Here is a 13,109-nt window from a genome sequence, read left to right as displayed (position 1 = left end):
ATTCCTAACTTTGTCTGAGGTCTTACCAACACCTGCCTCCACAAACTGTCCTGGCACTGCAGCTCCCATCCCCCTGCATCTCTGTTTTTAACCCCACCATGCAGCATTAACAAAGCTTCCTACTAGGATATTAATCCCCTTCCAGTTCAGATGCAAACCTTCCTTTCTGTACAGGTCCCACCTTCCCTGGAAGAGAGCCCCATGGTCCCAAAAATCTTATGCCCTCCCTTAGCCACGTATTAAACTGTATTACCTTCCTAATCTCACTAGCACCTAGCAGAGGTAGCAATCCTGAGATCACAACCCTGGAGGTCCTGCCCTTTCACTTATCACCTATCTCCCTGAATTCCTGATGCAGAATCTCGTCACTTGTCCTACCCATGTTCACCCTCCCACTTAATAGTGCTGAGGACTCAATCTGAGATATCCCGGACCCTGGCACCTGGGAGGCAACGTACCATCCAGGTATCGTGTTCTCGTCCACAGATCGTCCTGTCCGTTTCCCTAACTAACGAATTCCCTACCACCACCACAGTATGCCTCTTCCCCCTTCCCTTCCTGGGTCACAGAGGCTGCTGGTCAAAGCTCTGTTATGTAGCTGGAAACCACTCCTGCCTTTTATCCTTGGGTGGTAGACCTGACTGAAGTCCCCTCCTCTCCAAACTTCCACTGTCTGGATTGGCAGCTGGTCAAAGCTGTATGCTAAGAACTTGTCTGATAAGAAGCTAGGAGATCATAGGTGAAAGAAGTAAGGAGCTGAAGAGGGAAACAATCTAATGGGAGAGAACATTAGGTTATGGCAGAAAGGGAAAGAAAGTGATTATCAGTGGGAGGAGATGGACAGGTGTGGAAAAGAGAAGGGGTGAGGGAAAACCAGAATGGGAAAATGAAAAGAAAATAGGGAGGAGGGAGACGTTACTGGAAGCTAGAGAAATTGATATTCATGCCATCCGATTGAAGCCTACCAGATGGAATATGAGGTGTTGCTCCTCCAAAATGAGTAGGATATCATCGTGGCAATAGAGAAAGCCATGGACGTGTCAGAATAGGAATGGTAATTTGAATTGAAATGGGTGAGCCTGCATTTTGCAGTAAACAGAGCGAATGTGCGCAAAGATGCAGTCACCCAATCTACGACAGTTCTCACTGTAGAGGAGGCTGCTTTGGGTGGACTGGGTACAAACGGTGGCCCAAAAGACATAGGTGTAGTGTTGCCGCAACTGGAAAGATTGTTTTGTGGCCTTGAATAGTAGTGAGGGAAGAGGTGTAGGGGCAAGTGCAGCACTTGTCACCTGTCTGTCCATGCCTGTGAGGCAACATTTAGTATTATATTTGTGCTTCAAGGTTGTTTTGTTTCTTTACCTCACCCAGTCCTCTGACACTAGACATTTTTTAAACAAATTATTAAATAGGTATAGTATCCCTTCTATTGCGATTTTTTTTTTCTCTGTTTTCTTTTACACTGCTTTGGTGTAATTCCCTTTAATTCTGAGGCTTTATCCTCTCGTGATTTGACTAATATAGCCCCTGTTATATTACGTTCCTTTGTCTCATTGTGTGCTGTATCATGATAGAGGCAGTCATGGTCTCGGGGTGGTGGGGTGGAGGTGACCTTCTTCCCTCCGCTAGCCTGTAGATCACCCTTTGGCAAGGTGTATCACCTGCTTAGCACCCCCTCCTGGATCAGGGTCATGTGAAGCCATGGGGGCATATAGTGGATGGTCGTACGAGGAGCAGGTGCATATCACAAATCCTGGTTATGCGATCACTAACGCCAAGCAGACAATCTCTGAAGAGTATTGATAGTGGCTGGGGTCACCAATCCTGTGTTAGAATGGCAAACCACTTGTGCAGCAAAATTCAGGCAATATGACATGGCACATAACAAACAAATAAGCCCTTACTGCTTCTGTCACCATCCACTGTCATGTTCTGTCTCACCAGTAAATACCTTAATGAAATGATGTAATGTTTTGACTCATCCACATTGTTACTCTGTCCTTTTTCTCTCTCCAATAATGATTGCTTAAGAAGAGAAAGTGACCAGAATGCCAAAGTTGTACTTTTTGCCAATGTCCACAAATTAGTCAGCTCATTTTGGAACTTCCAGTTTAATACCATTTTTTTTTCATTTGGCAATGAAATTGAGTTCGCCCTTTGATTATCTCAGCAATCAGTTACCCAGCTGGATTACTTTTACCACAAAGATTCACCCTGCAACTGGTTACCAGTGTATAGGCATAGTGTATTGATTTATAGAAATAATGTTTCTATTTACTTAAACAGAAAAGTTAGTTCTATATTACTTTTTGAAGTGTAGTAACTTTTCTCTAGTGCCTTTAACACCATCCAGCCCAAGATCTTAAGGCACAAACTAACGGAGATGGGAGTGGACTCTCACATGGTGGATTGGATAGTGGACTACTTGACAGATAGACCTCAGTATGTGCGGTTGGGAGACTGTAGGTCTGACACGGTGGTCAGCAGCACAGGAGCGCCGCAGGGAACCGTACTCTCTCCGGTCCTGTTCACCCTGTACACATCAGACTTCCAATATAACTCGGAGTCCTGCCATGTGCAGAAGTTCGCTGATGACACGGCCATAGTGGGGTGTGTCAGGAATGGACAGGAGGAGGAGTATAGGAAACTGATACAGGACTTTGTGATATGGTGCAACTCAAACTACCTGCGTCTCAATATCACCAAGACCAAGGAGATGGTGGTGGACTTTAGGAGATCTAGGCCTCATATGGAGCCAGTGATCATTAATGGAGAATGTGTGGAGCAGGTTAAGACCTACAAGTATCTGGGAGTACAGTTAGACGAGAAGCTAGACTGGACTGCCAACACAGATGCCTTGTGCAGGAAGGCACAGAGTCGACTGTACTTCCTAAGAAGGTTGGCGTCATTTAATGTCTGTAGTGAGATGCTGAAGATGTTCTATAGGTCAGTTGTGGAGAGCGCCCTCTTCTTTGTGGTGGCGTGTTGGGGAGGAAGCATTAAGAAGAGGGACGCCTCACGTCTTAATAAGCTGGTAAGGAAGGCGGGCTCTGTCGTGGGCAAAGTACTGGAGAGTTTAACATCGGTAGCTGAGCGAAGGGCGCTGAGTAGGCTACGGTCAATTATGGATAACTCTGAACATCCTCTACATAGCACCATCCAGAGACAGAGAAGCAGTTTCAGCGACAGGTTACTATCGATGCAATGCTCCTCAGACAGGATGAAGAGGTCAATACTCCCCAATGCCATTAGGCTTTACAATTCTACCGCCAGGACTTAAGAACTTTTTAAAAGCTATTATTAATGCTTTTTGAGATAGTGATTTAGATGCATATCATATTTTTTTTACTGAGTTAGGTATTGTATGTAAGTAGTTTTGCTACAACAAGTGTATGGGACATTGGAAAAAAAAGTTGAATTTCCCCATGGGGATGAATAAAGTATCTATCTATCTATCTATCTTATATAGGAAAACACTGATTATCTGTATTAATGGTACCCTAAAACAATGTAGGTTTGATTGAAGTCTACTTTACATTGGTGTTGTGGGTGAAACTTGCCCTTTGATACTAAGAGAACCCTATTGGACTTCATCTGAATTGAGAGTATTCTGATTATGTCTAATGCTATAGAGTGCCATGATTTGCCTATGTATCATTGAACTTTAACACTGGCTTAAAACATGTTCTACCGTGTTAATGAAAAAGCTATCTGCAATGCTTATTTAGGCATAAGAAACAATTAAGTGGACTTAATCTAAAGACCAGTTTAATCAGCTCATGGCCAGTCATCTATCTGAAACATGATACAGATTCCAAACATTGGTGAAATTACCAAAATGTAAGGTTGTGACTGGAGCACAGATTTGAAGTGTAGCCTTGTGCTCCAGTTAAGTGACTGCATTGTGAGCTCTTCATTGTGTTCAAAGGAGTAGTATGGTCTTCATCATTTATCCCTGATCACCGAGTATGTACCTGGTTAGCACATGTGCAAATTCAGTGCATGCGGAAGTGAATAGGAAGAAGTGGCAGTAAACAGAAGTCAATTCAGTTACATTAAACATATTTTTGCAAGTGTTTTTATTGTTTTAATTTTTCAATAATGTTAAAGTCATTCACAAATGGACAATGTTACTAACACACTTGATAGCCACTAAGCTTGGCGTTGAGTGTTATCCCCAGTTAAAGTTATTCTGCCTCCTTGTGTTACTCTGGGCTTTGCTAACCAGGCAGAAGCTGGTCTCTAGGTGGAAGACTAAGTACACTTTGAAACACATGAGAAGCACAATAGATAGATAGATAGATACTTTATTCATCCCCATGGGGAAATTCAACTTTTTTTTCCAATGTCCCATACACTTGTTGTAGCAAAACTACTTACATACAATACTTAACTCAGTAAAAAAAATATGATATGCATCTAAATCACTATCTCAAAAAGCATTAATAATAGCTTTTAAAAAGTTCTTAAGTCCTGGCGGTAGAATTGTAAAGCCTAATGGCATTGGGGAGTATTGACCTCTTCATCCTGTCTGAGGAGCACTGCATCGATAGTAACCTGTCGCTGAAACTGCTTCTCTGTCTCTGGATGGTGCTATGTAGAGGATGTTCAGAGTTATCCATAATTGACCGTAGCCTACTCAGCGCCCTTCGCTCAGCTACCGATGTTAAACTCTCCAGTACTTTGCCCATGACAGAGCCCGCCTTCCTTACCAGCTTTTTAAGACGTGAGGCGTCCCTCTTCTTAATGCTTCCTCCCCAACACGCCACCACAAAGAAGAGTGCGCTCTCCACAACTGACCTATAGAACATCTTCAGCATCTCACTACAGACATTGAATGACGCCAACCTTCTTAGGAAGTACAGTCGACTCTGTGCCTTCCTGCACAAGGCATCTGTGTTGGCAGTCCAGTCTAGCTTCTCGTCTAACTGTACTCCCAGATACTTGTAGGTCTTAACCTGCTCCACACATTCTCCATTAATGATCACTGGCTCCATATGAGGCCTAGATCTCCTAAAGTCCACCACCATCTCCTTGTACAATGTACAATGAGAAGCACAAGCAGCTAACTGGTTCATGGTTAACTGTCCCATTATTTATATAGTCACACTGTAGTGAAAAAGCCATATTCCGGCTTTAAAAGCAACTTGAAATATAGAAATAAATAATGAAATCCATCTGAATTATAAAAACTACTGAGATTGGCATCTTTCAGAAATGTGGATGCTGATTCCAACTTTGCTCCTTGTTAGTTAACTGGAATATTAGTGGAGATGTCATTTGAGAGATGTTTACTGTAACAGGTTCTACAAATTATTTTTGGATTGGCATAAACAAATTTCTTCAGATCAGAGAGTTCCCATCTTTCCTAAGACGTTATTACTTAAGGTGGTGTTGGGTATATTGTTTTCATTTAGCAGGATAACGTAAATGATGAATTAGTGGTTTTAATTTTCAGTGTGATTGGAAAGTGTTTGAGGGCAAAATCTTACAAAATATAATGTTGAGATGTCCTATGGATTCTAATTGAGATTGCTGCCAAAAATAGCTTTAATTGAGATTTTTCTTTGTTTACTTCCTGCAGTTTGAACATTTTAGTTATTAATCATCTTGAGCACATGTTTCAGAGAAGATGTACATAAAAAGTATCTGAAAGTCTTTTCCCCCTTTATTCACTGTTTATAATAAGTTTGTGATATTTAAGTTTTCTGTGCCGAAGAATTGTCACACACCAAAGTCAAAGTAAAATTTATTATCAGAGTACATGTCACTACATACAACCTCGAAATTCTTTTTCTGCGAATCTTAGCAAATCTATAGACCAATAATTGTGAACCGGATCAATGGATGACAATCTCTGCAAATGCAGATAAAAAATAAATAGCACTCAATAATTACATGAAAAAGCAAGATAAAAGAGTCCTTAAATGTGTGTAGTTATCCCCTTTTGTTCAAGAACATGATGGTTGAAGGGTAGTAAATGTTCTGGAACCTGGTGGTGCAAGTCCTGAGGCTCTTGTACCATCTATGTGTTGGCAACAGCGAGAAAAGAGCATGTCTTGGGTGGTGAGGACCTTTGATAATGGGTGGGGCTTTCCTATGGCAACATTTCAGTCAGATCAAGGCCAATTCAAACTAACCAATCAGGAATGGGCAATTCATATCCAACCTATCAGGATCGACCATTAAGCCCCACCTATGCCCTCACTCAAGAGAGTATATAAGGTGGTGGTTCTTGGGTGACTTGTTATTTGACTAACTTGTACTTGAGGAAGACAGTTGGGTTTATCGTTGAAACGTTGAATCAGTATCTTTAAGTATGTGACTGTTAAGGCCAAAGGATAGTATGGATAGATTTGGTCACCAGTCACAAAGCTTCCATAGTCAGTCATGTAGATGTGCTCTATGATTGGGAGGATTTTACCCACAATGTACTGGCCAAATCTACTACCTTATGTTGGATTTTCAGCTCAAAGGCATTGCTGTTCCCCATACCAGGTTGTAATGCAGCCAGTCAGCGCGCTTTCCATCACACATCTATACATGTTTGTGAAAGTTTTCGATGACATGCCAGATCTCTGCAGACTCCTGAGGAAGTAGAGGTGCTGTTGTGCTTTCTTCGCAATTATATTGATATTATGGCTCCAGGACAGGTCCTCTGAGATAATGACAGGGTTGCTGACCCTCTCCACCTCTAATCCTCCAATAACTATTGGTTCATGGACCTCTGGTTGCCCTCTCTAGAAGGCTACAATCAATTTCTTGGTCTTAATGACATTGTGTGAGAGTTTGTTGTTATTGTACCACGTAGCCAAGTTTTCAATCTCCCTCCTGTATGCTGATTCATCACCAACTTTGATACAGCCCACAACAGTGGTGTCATTAGCGAACTTGTATATGGTGCAAACACGAGGAAATCTGCAGATGCTGGAAATTTAAACAACACACACAAAATGCTGGTGGAACACAGCAGGCCAGGCAGCATCTATAGGGAGAAGTGCTGTCGACGTTTCGGGTCGAGACCCTTTGTCAGGACTAACTGAAAGGAAAGATAGTACTGGCAAAATGCTGTGGGTTAACCTCTCGATAGATTGGTGTCCTATCTAGGTGGTGGGGGTGGGGGGGGAGTCTCGTGCTCTGAGTCGCTTCACACCATGGAAACCCGTATAAGCACCTATGAGCTCTGGACAGACTTTAACATTAACAAATATATTTATAATACTCATGATCTTAGTACCAGCAGAGTAAAATAATTTCTGTTATAATAATAATTTATTATTATTAAAATAATAAATATGTTTTTTTTGTAATTCTTCCCCGGTTTTCTTATAAAATGAAATGCATGCAAGCTGTAAACTCTTTAATTTCAAGACGTACAAAAAAGCTGGATGAACTCAACAGGTCGGGCAGCATCCGTTGAAAGGAGCAGTCAATGTTTCCTGACGAAGGGTCTCGGCCCGAAACGTTGACTGCTCCTTTCAACGGATGCTGCCCGACTTGCTGAGTTCGTCCAGCATTTTTGTACGTCTTGATTTGACCACAGCATCTGCAATGTACTTTGTGTTTAAAACTCTTTAATTTGATATGTCATCTTTAAATATTTCTGTTCTAGAGATCAGCTGGTCTTCTGAGTAAGTCATGGGTAGCTGTTGTAGCTGTCCAGATAAAGACACTGTCCCAGATGACCATCAAACAAAATTTAAGGTAACGAGTTTTTAAATATACTGACTTTTATTGTAAAGTGCTCATAGATGTATGGAATATCTGCTTCTTTTATTCTTGTAATTTTGTATTAAGATTTATTAACCACAGTTGACCAATGCAGCTATGTGCAAAAGTGTTGAACATACTGTTTCATGCAAATATAATCCAGGATGTTGCTTCATGATGTTGGTCACTTGTTTGCTTTCAAGGTTCCTGGGTACTAACCAGTGATGATGCTGTGTGGGTCCATAAGACCATAAGACATAGGAGCAGAATTAGGCCATTCAGCCCATCGAGTCCACTCTGCCATTTGCCATTGTGATCCTGGATCCCATTCAATCCCATACACCTGCCCTCTTACTATATCCCTTGATGCCCTGACCAATCAGGAATTTATCAACTTCTGTTTTGAATACACCCACTGACTTGGCCTCAACCGTATTCTGTGGCAGAGCATTCCACAGATTCACCACTATGTCTTACAAAAAATTCCTCCTTACTACTGTTCTAAAAGGTCGCCCCTCATTTTTGAGGCTGTGTCCTCTAACTCTGGATACCCCCACCAGAGGAAACATTCTCTCCACATCCACCTTATCTAGACCTTTCAATATTCCGTAGGTTTCAATCAGATCCCACACGTTCTTCTAAATTCCAGTGAGTACAGGCCCAAAGCTGCCAAGCGCTGCTCATATATTAACCACTTCAATCCCGGAATCATCCTTGTGATCCTTCTCTGAACTCTCTCCAATGACAATACATCCTTTCTGAGATATGGGGCACAAAACTGATGGCAATGCTCCAAATCCAGCCTGACTAATGTCTTATAAAGCTGCAGCATTATCTCTTTGTTTTTATATTCTATTCCCCTTGAAATAAATGCTAATGTTGCATTTGCCTTCTTTACCACAGAATCAACCTGTGAATTAACCTTCTGGGAGTCTTTCATGAGGACTCCTGAGTCCCTCTGCACCACTGATGATTGAATTTTCTCCCTATTTAGATAATAGTTTGCATTATTGTTCCTTTTTACAAAAATACATTATCATACATTTCCCAGCACTGTATTCCATCTGTCACTTTTTTGCCCAGTCTTCCAATTTGTGTAAGTCCTGCTACAATCACATTGCTTCCTCAGCACTACCTACTCCTCCACCTATCTGAGTATCATCTGCAAACTTTGCCACAAAGCCATCAATTTTACTATCTAAATCATTGAAAAACAATGTAAAGCGAAGAGGTCCCTATACTGACCCCTGAGGAACACTGCTAGTTATTGGCAGCCAACCAGAAAAGACCCTCTTTAATCCTACTCGCTGCCTCCTGCCTGACAGCCATTCCTCTATCCATGCCAATATACTTCCTGAAACATCATTGAATTTTATTTTGTTCAGGAGCCTCATGTGAGGCACCTTATCAGATGGCTTCTGAAAATCTAAGACATCTAAAATTAAATGACATTCACTGCCTCTCCTTTGCCCACCCTGCTTGTTACTCTGAAGAATTCTAACAGATTTGTCAGGCAAGATTTTCCTTTACAGAAACAATGCTGACTTTGACTTATTTTATCATTAGTCTCCAAGTACCCCGAAACCTTGTCCTTAATAATGGACTCTTAACACTTTCCCAACCACTGAGGTTAGGCTAACTGGCCTATAATTTCATTTCTTTTGTCTTCCTCCTTTCTTAAGGAGTGGATCCACTTGACCCACCCAGTGCAATTAAGCTAATCAAACTGCACGTGAAAAAGAAAATCGAACTGCATTTTTCACTTCAAAGTGCAAATGTTCAAAATTTTATTATCAAAGTACATATATGGCACCATACACAATTCTGAGATTCATTTTCCTGCAAGCATACTCAGCAAATCTATAGAATAGTAACTATAATAGAGTCAATGAAAGATGCAGAAGACAACAAATTTCTTCCCACCCTCCTTCCCCACACCCACATCCTGACACCTCCCCTTCAGTTCATGATTCATGACACTTACAAGGACAGGTGTGTAAAAAGGGCCCGTAGGATTATTGGGCAACTGAGTCACCCCAAACACAATCTATTCTAGCTGCTACCATCCAGGAAACAGTACTGCAGAATAAAAGCCAGGACCAACAGGCTCTGGGCCAGCTTCTTCCACCAGGCCATCAGACTGAAGAACTCACGCTGATTTGAGTGTACTCTATGTTACATTGACTGTTCTATTTATTATAAATTGCTATGATTGCACATTTAGACAGAGACGTAACAAGGACTTTTACTACTCATTTATGTGAAGAATGTGAGAAATAATGTCAATTCAATTCAATTCTGTCACCTCATTTCTGGATTTCTGGTGTCATTTCATCCATGATCCCGAGAATGAAAGGGTTAACATGAGTTCTGGTCCTTTACTTGTTGAAATTAAAAGAAGTGATGCTGATAAGTGCTAAGTAATAAGTGATAAGTAGTGCTGGTAAGTGTGAGGTGCTACATTTTGGTAGGAATAATCAAAATAGGACATACATGGTAAATGGTAGGGCATTGAGGAATGCAGTAGAACAGAGTGATCTAGGAATAATGGTGCATAGTTCCCTGAAGGTGGAATCTCATGTGGATAGGGTGGTGAAAAAAGCTTTTGGTATACTGGCCTTTATAAATCAGAGCATTGAGTATAGGAGTTGGGATGTAATGTTAAAATTGTACAAGGCATTGGGCCAAATTTGGAGTATTGTGTACAGTTCTGGTCACTGAATTATAGGAAAGATGTCAACAAATTAGAGAGAGTACAGAGGAGATTTACTAGAATGTTACCTGGGTTTCAGCACCTAAGTTACAGAGAAAGGTCGAACAAGTTAGGTCTTTATTCTTTGGAGCATAGAAGCTTGAGGGGGGACTTGATAGAGGTACTTAAAATTATGAGGGGGATAGATAGAGTTGATGTGGATAGGCTTTTTCCATTGAGAGTAGGGGATATTCAAACAAGAGGACATGAGTTGAGAGTTAGGGGGCAAAAGTTTAGGGGTAACACGAGGGGGAGCTTCTTTACTCAGAGAGTGGTAGCTGTGTGGAATGAGCTTCCAGTAGAAGTGGTAGAGGCAGGTTCAATTTTTTCATTTAAAAAAAAATGTATAGGTATATGGACAGGAAAGGAGTGGAGGGTTATGGACTGAGTGCAGGTAGGTGGGACTAAGTGAGAGTAAGTGTTCGGCACGGTCTAGAAGGGCCGAGATGGCCTGTTTCCGTGCTGTAGTTGTTATATGGTTATAAGTGGGGCGGGGGCGGCATTTGGAGGGATCTCATTGAAACCTATCGAATATTGAAAGACCTGGATAGAGTGGATGTGGAGAGGATATTTCCAATAGTGGGAGAGTTTAGGAGTAGAAGCTATAGTCTTGAAATAAGACCATAAGATATTTAGGAACAGAATTAAGCCATTTGGTCCATTGAGTCTGCTCTGCCTTTTCATCATAACTGATTCATTTCCCCTCTCAGCCCCAAACTCTTCCCTTCTCCCCATATCACTTCATGTCCTGACTGATCAAGACCTATCAACCTTTGCCTTAAATATACCCAATGACTTGGCCTCCACAGCCGCCTATGGCAAAGAGCTCCACAGATTCACCACTCTCTGGCTAAAGAAGTTCCTTCTCATCTCTGTTCTAAAAGGATGTCCCTCTATTCTGAGGATGTGTCGCTCACCAAAGGAAACATCCTCTCTATGTCCACTCTATCGAGCCCTTTCAACATTCGATAGGTTTCAGTGAGGTCACCCTTCAGTCTTCTGAATTCCAGTGAGTAGAGGCCCAGAGCCATCAGCACTCCTCCTTACAAGCCTTTCAATCCTGGAATAGTTTTTGTAAGCCACCTTTGAACCCTTTCCAATGTTGACATATCCTTTCTTAAATAAGGGGCGTAAAACTACTCACAATACTCCAAGTGAGGCCTCACCAGTGCTTTATTAAGCCTCACCATTACATCCTTGCTTTTATATTCTAGTCCTCTTGAAATGAATGCAAACATCACATTTGCCTTCATCACCACTTACTCACTCTGCAAATTAACCTTTAGGGAATCCTGCACAAGGACTCCAAGGAAATGGACATCCTTTTAGAACAGGGATGAGAAGAAATCCTTTAGCCAGAGAGTGGGGTATCTGTGGAATTCATTGCCACAAATGGAAGCCAAGTTTTTGCGTATATTTAAAGCAGAGACTGGAGGGTTCTTCATAAGTAGGGGCATCCAATATTACAGGGAGAAGGCAGGAGAACAGGATTGAGAAGGAGAACCTTGCTGTGTCTTATCCATGTTTCCCCATACCATTTGGGTAACTGGCTCCAGCTGTGTGTTTTCCATTAGTTCTCCTGTTCCTTTAGCCTGCAGTCATGCCATTATCATCAAGGCTTTTAAATTTCCACTTGGGTTTAGATCTATTCTGCTTTCTGGGGGCCATAAGCCCTCTAATAGTACATTGTTGTATCAAATTATAGCAAAACAGAGAATTACTGATCCATTGTTGTTTGATTCTCAGTCCCAGCACTTCTAAGATCATGGCTGACCATAGAATAGTACAAGATAAATGAAGGCAATCCACCTTCATCAAACCAGTGCCAGCTATTGGTTCACTTCCTCCTCCCCTGCACCCCCACCCAAAGTTCTGTATTTTCTTTCTTTCAAAAACACGTCCCACCGCCCTTTTGTTCCCACCGCCCTTTGGAGTTAGTTCAGTAAACAGTACCCTGAAATGAGAAATATGGAAATATATTAAATTTCAAATAAGAATTCTTACTGAGAGTAAATTTGGTAGATCGATTATTTAACAAAAGAAGCCTTTTCATTCTGTATTATATGATTAACCTTTCATTGTTTACATTTTATTTTGCTAGTGTGATATCAAGTGGGAAAAATTGATGTACAGTAATTACTGTTGTATACCCAGTTAGCTGAGGTTCAGGTTGCTTTTAAAAACAATTGCCATCTGGATGCACTCAACACTGAAATTTACGTCAGTTTTTTAATCTGATGCCCAAATAACTTTCAGAATTGTATAGTGGTGTTTTAGGAGGTCAGTGGTTCAACTCCATACTAAAACTCTTCCATGATATATGTATTTCTAGAGTTAGATGCAACTTTCTTCTGACTTGCTTCTGGCTGCAAGTAGATATTCAGGTTTACAATTTGTTTTCCATTTAATTATTGTTAAGTAAACACTGGTTTCAAAATGTGGCCCACTGAGTGAGTGTTACAGTTAGTAAGCACAGAGTAAATTAATATAGTTCTCTACTAACAATGAACCATATTCCTGGAAGATTAAATTTTTTTTTACTGAATGCTGACTGTATTGTTCCTCGTAGATTAAAGTTTATTAATGACAGTTGAACATGTAATTGTGAAGGTCTCATGATTTGCAATTTTATGTACTGGTTTGATTG

At 41.1% G+C, this 13,109-nt stretch overlaps 1 protein-coding gene across 4 annotated transcripts in view; it reads left to right on the top strand.

Annotated features, from left to right (window-relative positions):
- Positions 1-13,109, top strand: part of frs2a (fibroblast growth factor receptor substrate 2a) — a 107,095-nt gene that overhangs the window by 61,259 nt on the left and 32,727 nt on the right. For all 4 annotated transcript variants that reach the window (XM_073059690.1, XM_073059691.1, XM_073059693.1 and 1 more), the window contains one exon: positions 7,613-7,704. In XM_073059690.1, the coding sequence (XP_072915791.1) occupies positions 7,639-7,704 (66 nt within the window). In that variant the 5' untranslated portion in view covers positions 7,613-7,638. The remainder of the gene's footprint in view (positions 1-7,612; positions 7,705-13,109) is intronic.

The sequence above is a fragment of the Hemitrygon akajei genome, chromosome 10, assembly GCF_048418815.1.
Source record: "Hemitrygon akajei chromosome 10, sHemAka1.3, whole genome shotgun sequence".
Lineage (NCBI taxonomy): Eukaryota > Metazoa > Chordata > Chondrichthyes > Myliobatiformes > Dasyatidae > Hemitrygon > Hemitrygon akajei.
The sequence above is the reverse complement of the archived record's forward strand: the minus strand, read 5'-3'. Positions and strand labels throughout refer to the sequence as shown.